Here is an 18,687-nt window from a genome sequence, read left to right on the forward strand (position 1 = left end):
GCTTAACCAGAACCCAAATGGCTGGGCTTTCCACAAGAAAAAGTGTCACCAACTCTCCCAAATGGATGAGCTAAGTAAGCATCTATGGTCTTGGTACAGACCCCACTGCCCAAATTATTTACTGTAAACAATAAGCACAAAAGTGTCCCCAAGATGTTCAGCACAGAAAGATGGCAGACCCATCAATCCCATCTGTGGAGGGTAGGGGGTGGGGGTGATAAGAGGCAGGGAGGGTTCCTGGAGGCTGCAGGCCAGCTGCTCCCACGTACCTGTACACTGGCTGCATCTCCCGCGCTATGCCAATGATGGCGCCTGGCAGGAAGTTGTCGAACTCCTCAAATAATTCCCGGATGTTGGTCTTGTACTTGAGGTCTAGGTCCAGCTGAATTATCCGCAGGATCTCTGGAGGAAAGAACAATACAACAATGAGACAGGGACATACCTCCCAGGAGGCTCAGTCATTAACAGAGAATGAAGTGAAAGGTACAGAAAGTGTACTGGATTATTCTTGCTATCACCAAATAATGCAATGACACCACCAAAAACAAAGGCCTTTTGTCTACCACCAACCCCAGACTCACTAGAAGCCTTCACAGAAGAAGACAACTGCCTCATAGCTTCCCTTCTGGTTGCAGACATACACTGTAAAACTAGGCGACCAAATTCTCTAATTTAGATGACTGTCTTGGTGCTTCTCTCTGAGCCATAAGTCATTGTTGCTTTAGCTTCTTATTACTATTTCTGCAAACCTAGATATGTGTGGGGTTAGGATGCTGACCCATACAGAACCAGCTAAAAGACCTCAGATACTGTTACGTTTTTAATCCACTGTCTTAAAGACTAACTCAGCTATAATTAGATAGACACCTGGCCCATAAGAGCTGTTTGCTTCCGTTGCCCCCAGATGACTGAGGAGCAAGAAGGGAGGAGAGAGGTGCTGAGTTCCTTCTCCATCCTTCATCCAGAGGGCCTATCGGAGCGTCTGGCAGGGGATCAGACACCAGGCTGACTGGGCCCTGCCCTCAGGGGAGGACACGAAAACAGAGAAAGGGTACCTAGTGCGGACGTGACATGGAAGAGGGGCCTCTCAGGGTCAAGTGATGATGGAGAGTAAGTACTCCGTCCTAAGGGAAGCCCCGGCCCGGGAATCATACCACGTGAGGGCAGATTCCAGTTCTGCTGCTGATTAACTCTATGATCCTGGGTGAATTATTTCACTTCTCTAACCTCAGTTGTTTCATTTGCTAAAGTGTATATGACATGATGTGCCTGGTGAGGCTGTGATGCCAAGAAGACTAGATAACAGGTGGGGAACATCACTCGGGCTGTAGGTGCCACCAGGAAGCCAGGGTCTGGAGAGGAGGGAACTTGCTAGAGCTTGAGGCAGTCAAGGAAGACTTTTAGCAGATAAGGAGTGGTGAAGTAAGAACACCAGGTGCCCGCCTTGGCTCTCCACCAGCCCTTCGCCAGCCCAGATGCAGAGCATGGTGCTGTCAGGACCCACGACCCATGGAGGCTCTCTAAAGACAGGGACCCCATCTTTGGCATCTCAGCCTCCATCCACTCATAGTGCAGGGCTTGGCATTCAGTAAATGCTCAGCAACAGCTGTGGAATTCAACAGCCATCATCTAGTTTATGGAGAAATCACAGCTTATAATTCAAGAAAAGCTGATTCAGTAGTCCCTGTTCTATTTTCCTTTGTGATGCAGAAACAAAACCTTAGTTGACATCCCATGTGAGTTTTCTGAAAAAAGTAGGTGAGCATCCAGCTGCCCAGGCCAGAGGGCAATGGGCTGCTTCTCGGGCCCCTGTGGGAAGCAGGTGGAGGAGAATGGGCCCCAGGCCAGTGTGGACCCAGCAGCCAGCTTTCCTTCACACTGCCCGCACACACATAAATGCCCGCACACACATAAATGTGAGCAAAACCGTTGCATCCTGCACTAAACACAGCAATCACAATAACCACCACCTAGAAGTTGAAAAGGGTCCTGGAAGGCAGGAAGCCCTTGTGGGAAGGGTGATGACTCTGGAGCCTGGAGGGCAGGAAGCCCTTATGGTGACGTGGCTGCCTCCTGAGAAGCTGCTCGAAACCAGGACGGACAAGAGAGGCCACAGGGCAGAGTCTCGGGGCACCTGCTGCTCTCAGAGGTGGCCCTGGACAACAGAGGGAAGGAAGCTGATGGTGACCTTCAGGAAGGACACTGTGTCCCAGGAGAGAATGTCCAGGAGTGAGTAGCAGCCATCAAGACGTCATGATGGGCGGCCCCGCCACACACACCCCCTCCAGCCACTTCTCACCTATCTACTGGTACATCCCCTGCGCCCTGAGTTCCCTCACCCAAGGTCTCAGGCAGCTCTTTCACAAGACAGAGCAGAGCCTTCATGGGACAGGGGCAGGGGGGCACCATCATCCCAAGCAGAGAAAGCATAGTATCATGGGAGAAGGAAGCGGGAGGCCTCAAGGATGTCTGGTGCTAGTTTTGTGACATCCTCAGGGCTGTGGAAGAAGAGGAGCTCTCATTCTCATGGCTCTAGGAGACTTCCAATAATATGAGCAATGGCCACAAAAGAAGAACACTGTCTCCGAGTGGTTTTTGAGTGTCCAGTATTATTACACAGGCAATAGTTTTAGTTCTCAAAACCACCCAACGTAAGTGGAGTTATTCCCACATTTAGATGAAGGAGTGGAGGCTTCTTGTTATAGTTCAGTCACTAAGTGGTATCTGACTCTTTGCGACCCTGTGGACTGCAGCATGGCAGGCTCCCCTGTCCTTCCCTATCTCCCAGAGTTTGCTCAAATTCATGTCCATTGAGTCAGTGATGCTATCCAACCATCTCATCCTCTGCAGCTCCCTTCTTCTCCTGCCCTCAATCTTGTCCACCATCAGGGTCTTTTCCAATGAGTTGGCTCTTCACATCAGGTGGCTCAAGTATTAGAGCTTCAGCTTCAGCACCAGTTCTTCCAATGAATATTCAGAGTTGATTTCCTCTAGGATTGACTGGTTTGATCTCCTTGCAGTCCAAGGGGCTCTTCAAGAGTCTTCTCCAGCACCACAATTTGAAAGCATCAATTCTTTGGTGCTCTGTCTTCTTTATGGTCCAACTCTCACATCCATACATGACTACCGGAAAAACCATAGCTTTGACTATATGGACTGTTGTCAGCAAAGTGATGTCTTTGCTTTTAAAGGTTAAAAACAATAGCCCAAGTCCTTCAACCAACAAGTGTCAGAGCTGGGATCTGAACCTAGGTTGGCTTGACTTGAAAGCCCAACACACTCTTCCCAGTAGCCACTGATTCTGCTCTGAGGAGAGTGGAGTTCCAGGGAGGCAGATTTCGGCTCTAGCGCTACCCACACAGGGGCTGGGAGCACACAGAAGTGCCAAAGACCTCAACAGACAAAAAGCAGAGTGGCAGTCTGGCCAAATGGGAACTACGTGGATGTCCTCTACCCAAAAGTAGTTCACTATAAAGAAATTCCTGATAGAGGGGCCGTTCAGTCTGTCAATCAGTCATTCTTCCTTGAAAGCCTACCATGTGCTGTGTGTACTCTCTGTATTTTTAAGATCATCTAAATCCCACTTCAGAGAAGGCAATGGCACCCCACTCCACTACTCTTGCCTGGAAAATCCCATGGATGGAGGAGCCTGGTAGGCTACAGTCCATGGGGTCGCTAAGAGTCAGACATGACTGAGCAACTTCACTTTCACTTTTCCCTTTCATGCACTGGAGAAGGAAATGGCAACCCACTCCAGTATTCTTGCCTGGAGAATCCTAGGGATGGCGGAGCCTGGTGGGCTTCCGTCTATGGGGTCGCACAGAGTCGGACACGACTGAAGCGACTTAGCAGCAGCAGCAAATCCCACTTAATCTGCCCGAAGCAGCTGGAATGCCTCCTTCCCTGGCCTGTCTGGACAGGCCCCGGGCAGAGGGCAGAGCTCAAGGTCATGAGATGTCTCTTGAGGAGACCCAGTTCCTGCACTCGGGCAGAGCCCTGGCCTTGTCTTAATACACCGCTCAATAAATCTGAGCACCTTCCCAGTCCTTCAGGGAATGACTGGGAGTGAACTTGGAAAGATCACACATAGCCATAAGATACATGAATTTGAGACGCTTTAATATATGTTGTAACTTCTCCTTGGTAAAGCACCTCTCAGGAAGGGTTTGCTTAAAATTGGGAACACTTCTTTCAAGAGGGCCTTCACCACATGAGGTTACCTGATTAGGAAGGAAAGAGACTGCAGTGCCAGCATGAAGCGACCCCTTCACACCAATGTAAAAGGCTGACCTTGTTGTCACCTTTCAGATCAAGGCAGGAGGACACGCCCTTCTATTAAAGGAGACCAACCGCTCCCTGAGCACAGCCTGCTCTATCGTGCAGGCATCTGTCCAGGCAGTTGTCCTTTTGTGCAATTGTGAAGTAAGATGCCAAGTTGTAAATGTCACTGCTGAAAAGAGGAAGATGCTTACCAGGAATGCTGGAATTCATTAGGATGAGATTTGATTTTTTTAAAGGGCCCTTTTCTCTGGTACTTGATATAGCCATCTCTATGTGAGAATTACATCCAGAAAGTTTTACACGCAATGTTGAAAGTTGTGCTGAGGATGAAACGGGTGACACATGGAAGTGACAACCACATTGATGGCCAAGAGAAGATGCTGGTTGGAGGACAGCTGTAATGACAGCAGCACGACTACTGAAATGTAAGGTATAAATGAATGAGATAATTGCCCCCAAAGCAAAGAGGAGATGAAATCTATAAAGCATGGGGGAGGATGCCTGAGCAAAAGGAAGACTGTTGTTGTTTAGTCGCTAAGTCATGTTCGACTCTTTATGACCCCATGGACTATAGCCCGTCAGGCTCCTCTGTGCATGGGATTTCCCAGGAAAGAATACTGGAGTGGGTTGCCATTTCCTCCTCCAGGGGATCTTCCTGAACCAGGGATAGAACCCATGTCTTCTGCATTAGCAGGTGGATTTTTTACCACTGAGTATCAGGGAAGCCCCAAAGAAGGACTAGTCATCTACAAAACGCAAAAGAATGGCAAGCATCTAAGACTGGTTGAATGTCCACCATGTCAGAATTCCATGCTGCTGCTGCTGCTAAGTTGCTTCAGTTGTGTCCGATTCTGTGCGACCCCATAGATGGCAGCCTACCAGGCTCCACCGTCTCTGGAATTCTCCAGGCAAGAACACTGGAGTGGGTTGCCATTTCCTTCTCCAATTCATGAAAGTGAAAATTGAAAGTGAAGTCGTTCAGTCGTGTCGGACTCTTAGCGACCCCATGGACTGCAGCCCACCAGGCTCCTCTGTCCATGGGATTCTCCAGGCAAAAGTACTGGAGTGGGTTGCCATTGCCTTCTCTGGCAGAATTCCATGAGAAGACAGCAAAAAGGTAGAGGACAGAATAATCTAGGATAATGGATTTGAAAAGAAAACCCAATAATAACTGAGGCCATTGTACAGATGGAGAAACTGAGGACCAAAGAAGAGGAAGGACCTGCCAGGGATCACACAGTCCAGCTAAGTGGCAAAGCTGATCTCAGAACTCAGGTCTTCTGACTCCCTAACCAATGCCCTCATGTTAAGTAGCCCCCCCTCCCCTCACTCCCAGCACAAGCCATGAACTCCTAGGGAGCAGAAGTCACTGTGTAATGGCCCAAAAGGTTATATACAAGACTTGCCAGACACCCCACACAATTAGCTTGTGAAGGATTCACATATTATCCTATGAAAATATAAACCTGAAGATAAATAAGTAGTAGCCAAAGAAAGAAAAGAGATTTCTGTGACCCCCCCAGTTTGTAGTCAACTTGTGGGAATGGGAAAATGGCTCTCTATATTCTCATGTTAACATCTGGCAGGGATTTAAACAAATCTTTTTAGTTGCTAAGTCGCGTCTGACTCTTGAGACCCCATGGACTGTAGCTCGCCAGGCTCCTCTGTCCATGGGATTTCCCAGGCAAGAATACTGGAGTGGGTTGCCCTTTCCTTCTCCAGTGGATCTTCCCGACCCAGGGATTGAACCTGGGTCTCCTGCATTACAGGCAGATTCTTTACCTTCCTTGCAAACAAGTCTTTACATTCCTCTAAAAACACACTTTGAGCTGTGTTAAATTTCAAAGGGGGGTGGGAACCTGACTCAGCATCCAGGAGCCGACTAAACTCAGTGCCTAGTGTGAGAGAGACACAGCAACCAGCAGTCCAACACTGTCTGCTCCATGCCTAGCATCCTCTGTTCCAATCAAACCTGTGCATGCCTGGGAACGTGTTTGCAGTGACATCCAATTAGTTGGATGAGGGGCATTCCAACCAGCCCCTCAGACTTACTATGTGTTTAAATCACAAAAACTGAGTGTCAGTGTGTGCCTAGGTCATGTTCTCAGGTAGAAGGAGACCTGGCTTGCGTGTTATGAAGGGGCCTGTGTGAGCACCTAGTGTTCTAGGAACACGCTTGTGGCTGGTTGTCCTCCTCAGATGAGCTCAGCTCCCTGAGGTTGGTGGCCCAGGCCTCTCCGTAAATGATGGCTCAGCAGCTGGAGCTTTAAACGTTAGTGTCCATGAAGATGACAGCCATGCGAGCTGGCCTGGGCCACTCCAGGAAATGGAAGAACTGCTGCTTACAAGGTACAGAAGGTGGTACAGAGGTCACACTGGACTGATGAACATGTGATCACAAGACAGGATCCACTGAATATGTCAACTCAAACTGGGCAAAGATGCTAAGAACCTGGGTGGTTTTCTGGTCTAAGACACTTCCTCTTGAGCTTCAAGTTCAGAGGATAAAGTAAACAGTGTGGTGCCATCTTCACAAGGGGACAGGTCTGCTTGCCTCACCCTCTTATGATCCAGTTACAGGCTAACAGAGTGGTACCACTCAGTTCTAACAAGCTGGAAAAGGAAAGACAAGATCCCAAGTGCTGGCTCAAAATGTGCTTTCATGACCCTCGAATCCCCATTACCACACCACCCTGGCCCTGGCCAGCACTGAGGAGGTTCCGATTGTTGTTCTTGGGGTTCAGGAGGTCCACCCCTGCTTCTGTGTCAGAGGCCCTGAGCGCCAGCCTGGCTGGACAGTAGGGTCAATTCCTTGGCACAAGTGCCCTGCAGAAGGCAATGTCCACGGCCTTACAACCAGCTGGGAGGTTCCCAAGTCAACATTCCCCACTGGAAACTGGCTTGGGACAGATCAGCATCAGCCTCCAATTAAACTGGCCACAAGGCATGTCATCTGACCATGGATGGAATTACAACCCAGGGTGAGTAATTAAGGATAGCCCCAAACAAACAAAAGGATTTTTAAAAAACCTCCTTTCCTCTCCCCTTCCTTCTCCTATCCCCAGAAACAATAGACATATCTTAACACATACAAAATAACAGAGGTCAGGAAATGCTGAAGAGATAAGATGTGCTTAGTTATATAAGCACTGGCCCCCAGCCTGGACAGCAGACAGGCCTTCTCCTAGGCAGATAAACCATGCAAGTGCCTTCTCTCCCTTTCTGAAAGCTCTGAAAGAGCATCAGGGCTTTCCAAGAGATAAAGATTTATAACACATCAGAGGGCTTTCACCTCAGAACATTAGCCCAAGCCTTCCACTAACCGGGAGGGGTTTCGGGGAGGAAGGGAAATTATGACAACCCCAAGCTATGCAGGGCGTCATAAGCTGAAGACCTGGAAGCAGCTGCTCTGGAAAGGGGCCCTTTCTCATTGTCTGCTTGGCAAGATTGCAGCAATTTGCCACCTGCTTTATCATCCTCTGGAGCTTGTTAACTGCTGCTCAGCAGCACCTCTGGCCTGCAGGGGTCAAAGGGCAGCTGAAAGGGGTGGACACTTCCTCCAAGGGTAAGAGGCTCCTGACCAGGGAGGGGAGGAGAGAGCCCGCAAGTGCCACACCAGCCACACCAACACAGCTCCTTTCGCTGAAGGGTATCAGGCCATGCTTGATGGAGGGCCTGCCGTCATGTTGCACAGCTGTGTCCCTGAGGGGGCCAGAGGGTGGAACAGGCTGGAGTGGTTCTCACATCCAACAGGGAACTTGGGTCCCCTCCCAGCAGGGTTTTTACCCACCCTGCAGAGCTCCTTCTCCATCCGCTTTGCCATGCAGGGCCCAGCTGCAGGACAGCTGGCTCACTATGGGCATAGCTGCCACAAAGGAACACAGTGGAACATGCCAAGGGGCCAAGGGCTCAGATTGCTGGGGTTCCTCCAGCCTGGTCAGCCAAACACTCCCTCCCTCCCTCGGAAGGCCTGTGCCAGGCCTGTGCTGGGGCTTTACAACCACTGCCTCAGCTCGCAAACCTCCACTCTGCTCTGCCTGGGGGGTATCAGGACCTCCCATCTTCAAGTGAGGATGCTGAGGCTCGGAGAACTTTGGCGACTTGACTAAGATGATCTAGCAAGGAAGCGTCAGAGTTGAAAGCAAGCACAGATTTGCCTCACACAGGTTTCTGAGAAAAGCCTTCAGACATCTCTGAAACCCTTTTTCAAATTCTGTTATCTTTAAAAACAAGACGTGCCACCACATCAAGAGTGAAAATACCAAATAGCTCCAGAGCATCTTGGCAGACACGAGGTTTCCCATGGGCCAAGAAGGGGTTTCCCGCTTCCCACAGCCACCTCCCTCAAACAACCCCCACCCCATCCTCAAGGAACTTGAAGACTCTTGGGGTTCCCCTTCACTGAGCAAGGGCCAATGGAGAAGTTTCAGAAAAAAAGAGGTTTCATGCCACAAAATAAGTTGAAAGGAAGTTCTGAAACCCCATGCTTGCCCTTCAGCCCCACGTTCCCCGGCCTTCGGTCCCTGGAAGCCAGGATGCAGCAGTGCTCAGGTCTGCTGACTCAGAAGTCCCCCCGGCTAAGCGATGCTTCCACATTAGTGGCCAGCTGCCTCCCCTGAGGGAAGAGGGAAAGGCAAAGGAAATAGAGCTCATAAGAGTGATTTATACGACCTGTTAGCAGCGCTGGTGAAAGGCTTTGGGGCCAAGAGGTTGAAATTAATGACCACAGTCAGTTTTATGTATTAACTATACAGCAAATTCTTTCTTCTAGCCCTATTCACCCCTCTCAAAATTAAGCATGGAGTGTTAGCTACGGCTCAGCCATAACATTTTTTAAAACTATCAGCTCCTATTTTGTGGACAAAACAGAGCATTATGAAAAGACATGGTTTTTGCTTCAGCAACTGTGCAACAGGAGTCTCCAGGCTGAGCACCTTCAGTGACTTGGTATAAATCATATCCTTTACGATAGGACAGAATTTATTTCCAACTCAGCTGAAAAACTTTAGGGACGTATATAGAAGACAACACATAAAACATCCAGCCTCAATTTTCTTCTCACTTCTCTTGCCAATATGAAATTATAGCTCACGCACTTCTTTATGAAGTTCAACATGCAGGGGAAATTGAATTTTAGATTTGGAAAGCAGAATAGCAGACTATCTGCCCAACCCTCCCCTCTTCTTTCATTTCTATGGTATGGAGGTCCCTGGTCCCTGTTGGCCTTCCCACAGCTTATCGCTCTCTGGTTTCTGCTACAGACCTTGTTTCTTGTCTCCAAACCTGTAAGCTCTCCTTCCTGTTGGGGGCAGGACCACATTCTGACTTTGTTCACCAACTCTGTGACCATGGCTGGTCTCTGCTCTTTGCAAGTAGGCTTTTTCTCACAGACCCTTGGGGATGGCAGTGGTAGAAAGCAGTCCTCTTTGGACAGCTGTTCCGAGCTGGCCTACCACTGAGATCTGTATCTGCCAGTCCAGGTCAGTCATCGTGCAGGACTCCTGTCCTTCATCGCCTGCCTCACGCTTCCCCACCTGCCTGGCTCCTTGCCCTAGTATATCTCCCCTAAACCTAGAATGGTCACTAGTGAGGTGAGCCAAGCCAGACATAGCCAGACCCCAGTGAGCTGGAGCACACCCCAAAACTGTCTCTACAACACCCGTGGGAGTTCTGTGAACAAGAAGTTGACATCTCCTAATACAGTTTCCGGTGGCTCCACGTTCCATTCTGACACTCAGGGCACATTTTCTGCACGCTGCCTGGCTGTGTGCTAGAGCACAATGGTGACCTATGGGTCTCTGAGCAACACCTAAGCAAGCACAGGCAGCTTTGCTTTCACGGTTCCAGCACCTTGGCCACTTCTTTCAGTTCACTAATGAGAAGGCTTCTGTATTTTGGCAGCTGTTCTTCCTGGTGTGAACAATAGATTCATCAGTCTTTTCTGGGGCTGAACTGTCTGAGTCCCTTTCACCCAGCGGTCTCATCCTTCTCAAAGGGGGTCATGTAGCCCACCACCACCCTCAGACTCAGGGCCATGGGTCTCCTCCAGTCTCCTCCTCTAGCTGATAAAGCAGGAGGACCTGAAGGAGAGTGATGGGCACCACCAAAATGCTTACACCAGGAGGGTAAGTGGATCAGGCAGAGAAGAGCCAACTTCTCGGGCACACGCCTGACTTCTCCCTGGGACCATGCAGGAGTCGAGGAAAGAGAGGCCCCACACAATATCCCTTGTGCCCAGAAATCTACATCATGGCAACCTGCAAGGTAAAAAAATCAGTTTCTCCACTTTATGAATCCAGAAATACCTCTCTGAGGCAGGTGAAGATCTACCCACCTCCTTACCTTTTGAAACAGGAGGGAAAAAAACTTATTTTGCTTTCTAAAAGATTAAAAGGTTTTACTCTTTTCAGGAGGAACACCTGTGATGGTTTGTAAACTGACTTGCCAATGGTCAAATGGCTCTGCAAGTTTTCTGCCCCTGAGCCAGGACTCCTGAAAATATGTCATATAATTTTGGGTTTTATGCTACATTAGAAAAAAGATAGAAACCATAAACAAGATGAATAGACAACATACAGACTGGGAGAAAATATTTGCAAATGATGCAACCTACAAGGGTTTAATTTCCAAAATATACAAACAGCTCATACAACTCAATAACAAAAAAACACACAATCCAATCAAAAAATGGGCAGAAGGCCTAAATAGACATTTCTTCAAAAAAGACATATAGATGGCCAAAAAGCATTTGAAAAGACGCTCAACATTGTTAATTATTAGAGAAATGCAAATCAAAACCACGATGAGGTCCTACCTCAAACCAGTCAGAATGGCCATCATCAAAAAGTCTACAAATAACAAATGCTGGAGAGGATGTGGGGACAAGCAAAACAAAAATTTACATTCCTACACTGTTGGTGGGAATGTAAATTGGTGCAGCTGCTATGGAGAACAATATGGAGATTCCTTAAAAAACTAAAATACAGTTGCCATAAGATCCAGCAGTCACACTCCTGAGCACACCTGGTTCAGTTCGGTTCATTTCAGTTGCTCAGTCATGTCTGACTCTTTGGGACCCCATGGACTGTAGCACGCCAGGCTTCCTAGTCATTCACCAACCCCCGGAGCTTGCTCAAACTCATGTCCATCAAGTCAGTGATGCCATTCAACCATCTCATCCTCTGTCGTCCCCTTCTCCTCCTGCCTTCAATCTTTCCCAGCATCAGGGTCTTTTCCAATGAGTCAGTTCTTTGCATCAGGTGACCAAAATATTGGAGCTTCAGCTTCAGTATCAGTCCTTTCAAAGAATACTCAGGCCTAATTTCCTTTAGGATTGACTGGTTGGATCTCCTCGCTGTCCAAGGGACTCTCAAGAGTCTTCTCCAACACCACAGTTCAAAAGCATCAGTTCTTCGGTCCTCAGCTTTCTTTATGGTCCAACTCTCACATCCATACATGACTACTAGAAAAACCATAGCTTTGACTAGTCGAACCTTTGTTGGCAAAGTAACGTCTCTGCTTTTTAATACACTGTCTAGGTTTGTCATAGCTTTTCTTCCAAGGAGCAAGTGTCTTTTAATTTCATGGCTGCAGTCACCATCTGCACTGATTTTGGAGTCCAAGAAAATAAAGTCTGTCACTGTTTCCATTGTTTCCCCATTTATTTGCCATGAAGTGGTGGGGCTGGATGCCATGATTGTAGTTTTCTGAATGTTGCGTTTTAAGCCAACTTTTTCACTCTCCTCTTTCACTTTCATCAAGAGGCTCTTGGTCTTCTTCTCTTCTTGCCATAAGGGTGGTGTCATCTGCATATCTGAGGTTATTGATATTTCTCCCTGTAATCTTGATTCCAGCTTGTGCTTCATCCAGTCTGGTATTTTGCATGATGTACTCTGCATATAAGTTAAATAAGCAAGATGACAATACACAACCTTGACATATTCCTTTCCCAATTTGGAAACAGTCCATGTTCCATGTCTGGTTCTAACGGTTGTTTCTTGACCTGCATACAGGTTTCGCAGGAAGCAGAGAAAGTCGTCTGGTATTCCCATCTCTTGAAGAATTTTCCACAGTTTGCTGTGATCCACCCAGTCAAATGCTTTGGCATAGTCAATGAAGCAGATGTTTTTCTGGAATTCTTTTGCTTTTTTTATGATCCAATGGATGTTGGCAATTTGATCTCTGGTTCCTCTGCCTTTTCTAAAACCAGCTTGAACATCTAGAAGTTCTCAGTTCACGTACTGCTGAAGCCTAGCTTGGAGAATTTTGAGCATTACTTTGCTAGCATGTGAGATGAGTGCAACTGTGCAGTAGTTTGAACATTCTTTGACATGGCCTTTCTTTGGGATTGGAATGAAAACTGACCTTTTCCAGTCCTGTGGCCACTGCTGAGTTTTCCAATTTTGCTGACATATTGAGTGCAGCACTTTCACAGCATCATCTTTTAGGATCTGAAATAGCTCAGCTGGAATTCAACCACCTCTACTAGCTTTGTTCGTAGTGATGTTTCCTAAGGCCCACTTGACTTCACATTCCAGGATGTCTGGCTCTAGGTGAGTGATCACACTATCGTGGTTATCTGGGTCATGAAGATCTTTTTTGTATAGCTCTTCTGTGTATTCTTGCCACCTTTTCTTAATATCTTCTGCTTCTGTTAGGTCCATCCGTTTCTGTCCTTTATTGTGCCCATCTTTGCATGTAGCGTTCCCTTGGTACCTCTAATGTTCTTGAGATCTCTAGTCTTTCCCATTCTATTATTTTCCTCTATTTCTTTACATCAATCACTGAGGAAAGCTTTCTTATCTCTCCTTGCTATTCTCTGGAACTCTGCATTCAGATGGGTGTATCTTTCCTTTTCTCTTTTGCCTTTAGCTTCTCTTCTTTTCTCAGCTATTTGTTAAGGCCTCCTCAGACAACCACTTTCCTTCTCTGTAAAATGAGCATAATAACCTCAAGGGTTGGCTTTTGGGATTAAATGATGTAATCTATGTAAAACACTTAGACCAGTACTCTAAGCACTATGATCAGTACAGTAAGCACCAGAAGAGTTAGCTATTATCAGTTACTAAGAGCCTGACAGGTAGTTAGCCCTCAATAAACAGGGGTAATGGCAGTAATGGCGACCTCCTGCAAAGGACTTCTGCCAGGACTGTTGTGTTCCGTGCCCCTAATCCCACGGCAGGCCACTGTCAACTCATGCCCCCGCCAGAGGCTCCTGGACACTCACAGGCAAATCTGGTTCAGTCTCTTGTGGGGTCACTGCTCCTTTCTCCTGGGCGCTGGCACGCACAAAGTTTTGTCTGTCACCTCCAAGAGGGCACATAAGACGGCAGAGTAGAAGGATGTGCACTCATCTTAACCACTGAACAACCATCGACAGGAGAATGTTGGATCCCACCAAAAAAGAGATACTCCATGTTCAAGGGCAAAGGATAAGCTCCAACAAGATGGTAGGAGGGGTGAAATCACGTTTAGAATCAATCCTCATACCCACCAGAGACGCTTGGAGGGCTCAAACAAAACTGTGTGTGCACCAGGACCCAGGGACCCCACAGAGACTGAAACAGACCTGCCTTTGAGTGTTTGTCTCCTGCGGAGGTGCGGGTCAGCAGTGGCCTGCTGCAAGGGCAGGGGCTCTGGGTGCAACAGACCTGGGAGATGTGGCGTGTGTCCCAGACGACCCACAAACTGGAAAACAACTATACCAAAGAAGTTTACACTGTTGTGAAAGTTTTAGGGCCCACAACATATTTCCCAACCTGGGTTACCAAAGGGGAAGAGAGGGTGGGAGAGAGGGATAAATTAGATAGTTGAGATTAACAGGTATGTATTTAATATTCCATAATAAACTATAATGGAAAAGAATATGAAAAAGAAAAATATATACGTACATATATATATATATAAATAGATAAAACTGAATCATTTTGCTATCTACCAGAAACATACCATTGTAAATCCACCATACTTCAATTTAAAAAAAGATAAACTATCATCATCTATAAAATAGTGAGGTTCTCATACTCCTGGGAATTAGGAACTAGACTAGGTCATTTTCACATATTTTACCTAATTTAATCCTTACAAGTAGGGTTTACAGTCCTCATTATATAGCTTTCTTCCATACAAGATACAGTCTATGTTTCATTGCTTTCATCCCTGTTTGGTACCAAGGTTAAGAGGAGCCCCTCCTACTATGAATCTAAGAATTACCAGAAAATGTAGAGAAGTCAAAAGACTTGTCCCCAAGCTGGGAGTCCAGTCTCCAGTTTTCATTTGAAATCCTTTTTAGAACTTGTTCCCATCACAGATCCAACAACTGAAAATATCCACCAAATTGTACTTAAGCACTGATTCATTTCTTTCATTTTAATTTCATTTAATCAATTTAGGTTTTGGTTTTTAATAAAATTATTTGTTTCATTTTTAAATTAAAGACATAAAATATAATGCCAAATTGACATCATTGCAGATGAAAGAAAAAAATTTTAACCTCTAAATATTTCAGTAGATACTTCCTATAAAAGCAAGGACACTCTCATCATAACAGTACAACCACTAAACCCAGGAAATTAATACATCACTACCTTTTAATCTACAGTCCCATTCAAAACTTGTCAATTGTCCAAAACCAAAAACAAAATTTCTGGCCCAGAATGGCATTTGGTTGTCACATCTTTTCAATATGAAATAGTTTCTCAGTCTTTCCTTGGCCTCTGGGACCTATGATAATTTGAGGAGCATAGGCCAATTATTTAGTAAAATCTCCCTAGATTTGGGTTTACTGATGTTTCCTTCTGATTAGATTCAGGTTCTTCATCTTTGTTAGGAATAGCACAGAAGTGATACTAGTTTCTTCTCACTCCATCATTACAGGAGGCACAATTTGTCACATTATTGGTGATGTTCATTTTGATCCCCTGTTTTTTAAAATGCAGTGTGCTCTGCCTTATTTATGAAATGTGGACTGAGTCACTCTGGGTAAGTGTGAGTAGATAGGGCCCTGGGTTAGAGCCCTGGTTCACTGGCCTGACTCTGCCTCTGCGTCCAGTCTCGGACGAGCCACTTGCCCTCTGGACGTCAGTTTTCTCAGACTGTAAAGGCAAGAACATTGGAGCAGATACTCTTTAAAACCCTCTCAGCCCTGCCTCCTTGCAACTCTGTATGGAAGTGGCCTTTTCCCCTCACTCATACCCCGGCTGCTTGTCCTCAGAATAGCACAGATAACAATAGGCATGGAAGACTCTCCTCATTGTGTTGACCTCAGCCATGCCTAGCCATGCAAGTCATCAAGTCCCTTCTGTGCACCCAGTACTATGTTAAGTGTGGAGAGGTTCAGAAACGAATGACATTGTTCACAGCTGCAAAAAAATGTAAATATAGAAGCATTTTCATTATATATTCTCTGCTGCTGCCACCGCTGTTTCCAATGTTCCCTTATCACCATTCTCCATGACTATTCAATACAACCATATGGAAACTAACACTTCCTTAGTACTTACTAAGTGTCAGACATGGGAATAGTTTTATCTCCCGATTTCCATTTAACAAATGGAAACAACTTGCCTGAGGTCAAAAGTTGACCTTAGAGAGTGACAAAGCAGGACATCAGGCCTTCCAAGCCCTAGAATCTGAGTTCTTTGGCTACATCATGCTCCCTTTAAACCTGTTTCCTTTGAAACCGGCTATGCCAGTTATCTGTAGCTACATGACCAACCACCCCAAACCTTAGTGGTTGAAAACAGTGTATGATCCTCCCCCATGGTTCTGCTGGTCATCTAGGCTCAGCTGGGCAGTCCTCACCTGGCGTCTCCTGTGTGGACACCAGGAAACTGCAGCCGAGGCCGCAGTCTTCTGAAGGCTCAGCTGGGCTGGACGGCCACATCACACATATTGCTAGCAGTCAACGCTGGCTGCCAGCAACAAGCTCAGCAGGGGCTGTCAACCAGAGCACTTTCATGTGGGCTCCCTCTGGGGTTCTGGCTTCTCGCAGCAGGGCAGCTGGATTCCAAAAGGGAGCTTGACAAGAACCAGTGTCGCAAGAGACCAAGGCTAAAGCTGCACAGAGCTCCTGGTGACCAAGCCCCAGAAGTCAGGCTGCATCACTTCCACTGTGTCCTGTCCACCAGAAACAAGCCGCTGAGCCTGCCCAGGTTCCAGGAGAGGGGACCGCTCACAGGTGTGAGGGCTGGGAGGGGTGGCTCCTGCCCAAATTCCAGGAGAGGGGACTGCTCACGGGTGTGAAGCCTGGGAGGGGAGGCTCCTTAGGAGGTCATCTTTGGGGACAAGCAATCACATTCCCTCACCCCACAGTGAATTACAAATTATTTTAAATTTCCTTTATGATACTCTAAATATCCTACCATATATATATTTGTAATGACAAAAAAAAAATATTAACACATGTAATATTGTAATCATAATACATAATCAGTATGCCAAATACATATCTATATTAAACATTTATGTGTGTGCATACACACATATGCACCTAGAAGAAAATGTGTATTTTTGAAATAATTCTCCATCTTTTCAAAATGGACATGTATTGCTTTTAAATTAGAAATGTTTCTAAAGGGACTAATTAACTACCTCACAGAAAATACTCATTTTCTGGCAGAGTCAATCAGATTTAAGGCATTTTGCCACAACCTCAAGCTTCCCAGGTGCTAGTGGTAAAGAACCTGCAGGCCAATCCAGGTAAGAGACACTAGTCCGATCCCTGCGTCAGTAAGATCTCCTGGAGGTAGGCATGGCAACTCACTCTAGTGTTCTTGCCTGGAGAATCCCATGGACAGAGGAGCCTGGTGGGCTACAATCCATAGGATCGCAAAAGACTTGGACATGACTGAAGCAACTCAGCACACATACCAGGTTCTTTAAGAGTCTTCTTAAAGTAGCCAGAGTTACTCATTTTTATACTCTTTTTCCTAAGACAAGTGCTTCTAGAAACTTCTACCTTTCTCCTACTTCACCACAAGGTGGTTTTCTGGGTTTCCAAATACATGTTTTTAAAACAGAAAAAGCAGACAATACGCTAGGAGTTACTCTCATCGGGTTTCTTTTCCCTGTTATTTGTTAGTTGCCAGGTCATATTCGACTCTTTTGCGACCCTATGGATTGTAGCCCACTAGGCTGCTCTGTCCATGGGATTTCCCAGGCAAGAATACTGGAATAGGTTGCCATTTCCTCCTCCAGGGGATCTTCTTGACCCAGGGACCAAACCCTCATCTCCTGCGCTGGCAGGTAGATTCTTTATGGCTGAGCCACCTGGGAAGCCGTTCCTGTTGTTTATCTAATTGCATTTATGCTATATTTTCCCCATCTCCTCTTGCCAAGCACATCTTGGAAGTTCCAGGCAAATGGCAGGTGCTTTGAGAATCTGAGCAGCTTAGAAAAACCCTCAGGTCTGTTGGGATGAGCCTCTCAGAGGCCAAATTGCATTCATAGAGCTCCAGGCCTAGAGGAATCCCCGAAAGATCAGCTATAAGATACCTGAGAATGGGAGAGCGCAAACAGGAAAGTTCAGGCAAGGGAGATAGAGCCTGAGGCAGAGCCATTCTCCCCATCAGGTGAGCAACTATGTAAACCTCTGGTGGACAGTGATGGCTGAAGGCAATAAGATGCCACGGCCCCAAACACAGAGACCATCTAAACCCAACACCAAAGGCAGCCAGGGGGCCTCCCTCCAAGTCATGTCCACCAAAGGACACTGGTGAGCCTGGACTGGAAACTTCTGGAATTGAGTATGGAGAGAGCAGGGAACACAGGCAGCAGATGAAAAAAGAGGCACTTTGTTCTTGGGCTGCCCCAGCTTCCCAAAGGAAGGCAAGCTCCAACCACACGGGTGTCTGTGAGCAGAGTCCACATGCATCAGAGGCTCTGGGAGCCTGAGGAGGCTGATGTGTTGAGTCAGTTGGTGCTATTTTTACCCAGTCACTTTCCAACCATAAACCCACACTTCAAATTTCATTGTTTGGGGTGGATTAAGAAATTCGACTTGGCCTTTCTTGTGGTTTAATTTCCTGAATGCCTGCATCAAGGAAAAAGTTCGGCATTCCTATGGAAATATATGACATTTTAACCTTTTCTTGGCATGAGGGTGTCCAGTGATTGGAGGCTGGCCTGTTCTTCTAAACCTGCACTGCTCTCATTAAGCAGGGAGGCCATGGTCTGCCCCTTCTCTCCCCTACCCAGAGGTCAGTGTTTATGGTCCAGCTCCTGGAATGCTGGGTCAGGGCAAATGTACCTTATGAATATTCTAGTCCAGCATTAGGAGATGAAGTTGCCCCTGAGCAATTCATCTAACAGTTAGCTGTGACATTATTCAAGTCCTCAGTGATGAGCATCCAGGTAAAGAGTCTGGTAACTGTCAGTGAGGGAAGAGTTGAACAATCTTAAAACTAT

General features: G+C 46.7%; 1 protein-coding gene across 6 annotated transcripts in view; it reads right to left on the reverse strand.

Annotated features, from left to right (window-relative positions):
* Positions 1-18,687, reverse strand: part of XXYLT1 (xyloside xylosyltransferase 1) — a 174,840-nt gene that overhangs the window by 79,787 nt on the left and 76,366 nt on the right. For all 6 annotated transcript variants that reach the window (XR_014077249.1, XR_014077248.1, XR_014077250.1 and 3 more), the window contains one exon: positions 270-402. Coding sequence is in view for 3 of the 6 variants with exons in the window: in XM_081571451.1 (XP_081427577.1) it covers positions 270-402 (133 nt within the window). In the remaining 3 variants the exon portion in view is untranslated. The remainder of the gene's footprint in view (positions 1-269; positions 403-18,687) is intronic.

The sequence above is a fragment of the Giraffa tippelskirchi genome, chromosome 2, assembly GCF_054371585.1.
Source record: "Giraffa tippelskirchi isolate mGirTip1 chromosome 2, T2T-mGirTip1v1.2.pri, whole genome shotgun sequence".
In the NCBI taxonomy this organism is placed as follows: domain Eukaryota; kingdom Metazoa; phylum Chordata; class Mammalia; order Artiodactyla; family Giraffidae; genus Giraffa; species Giraffa tippelskirchi.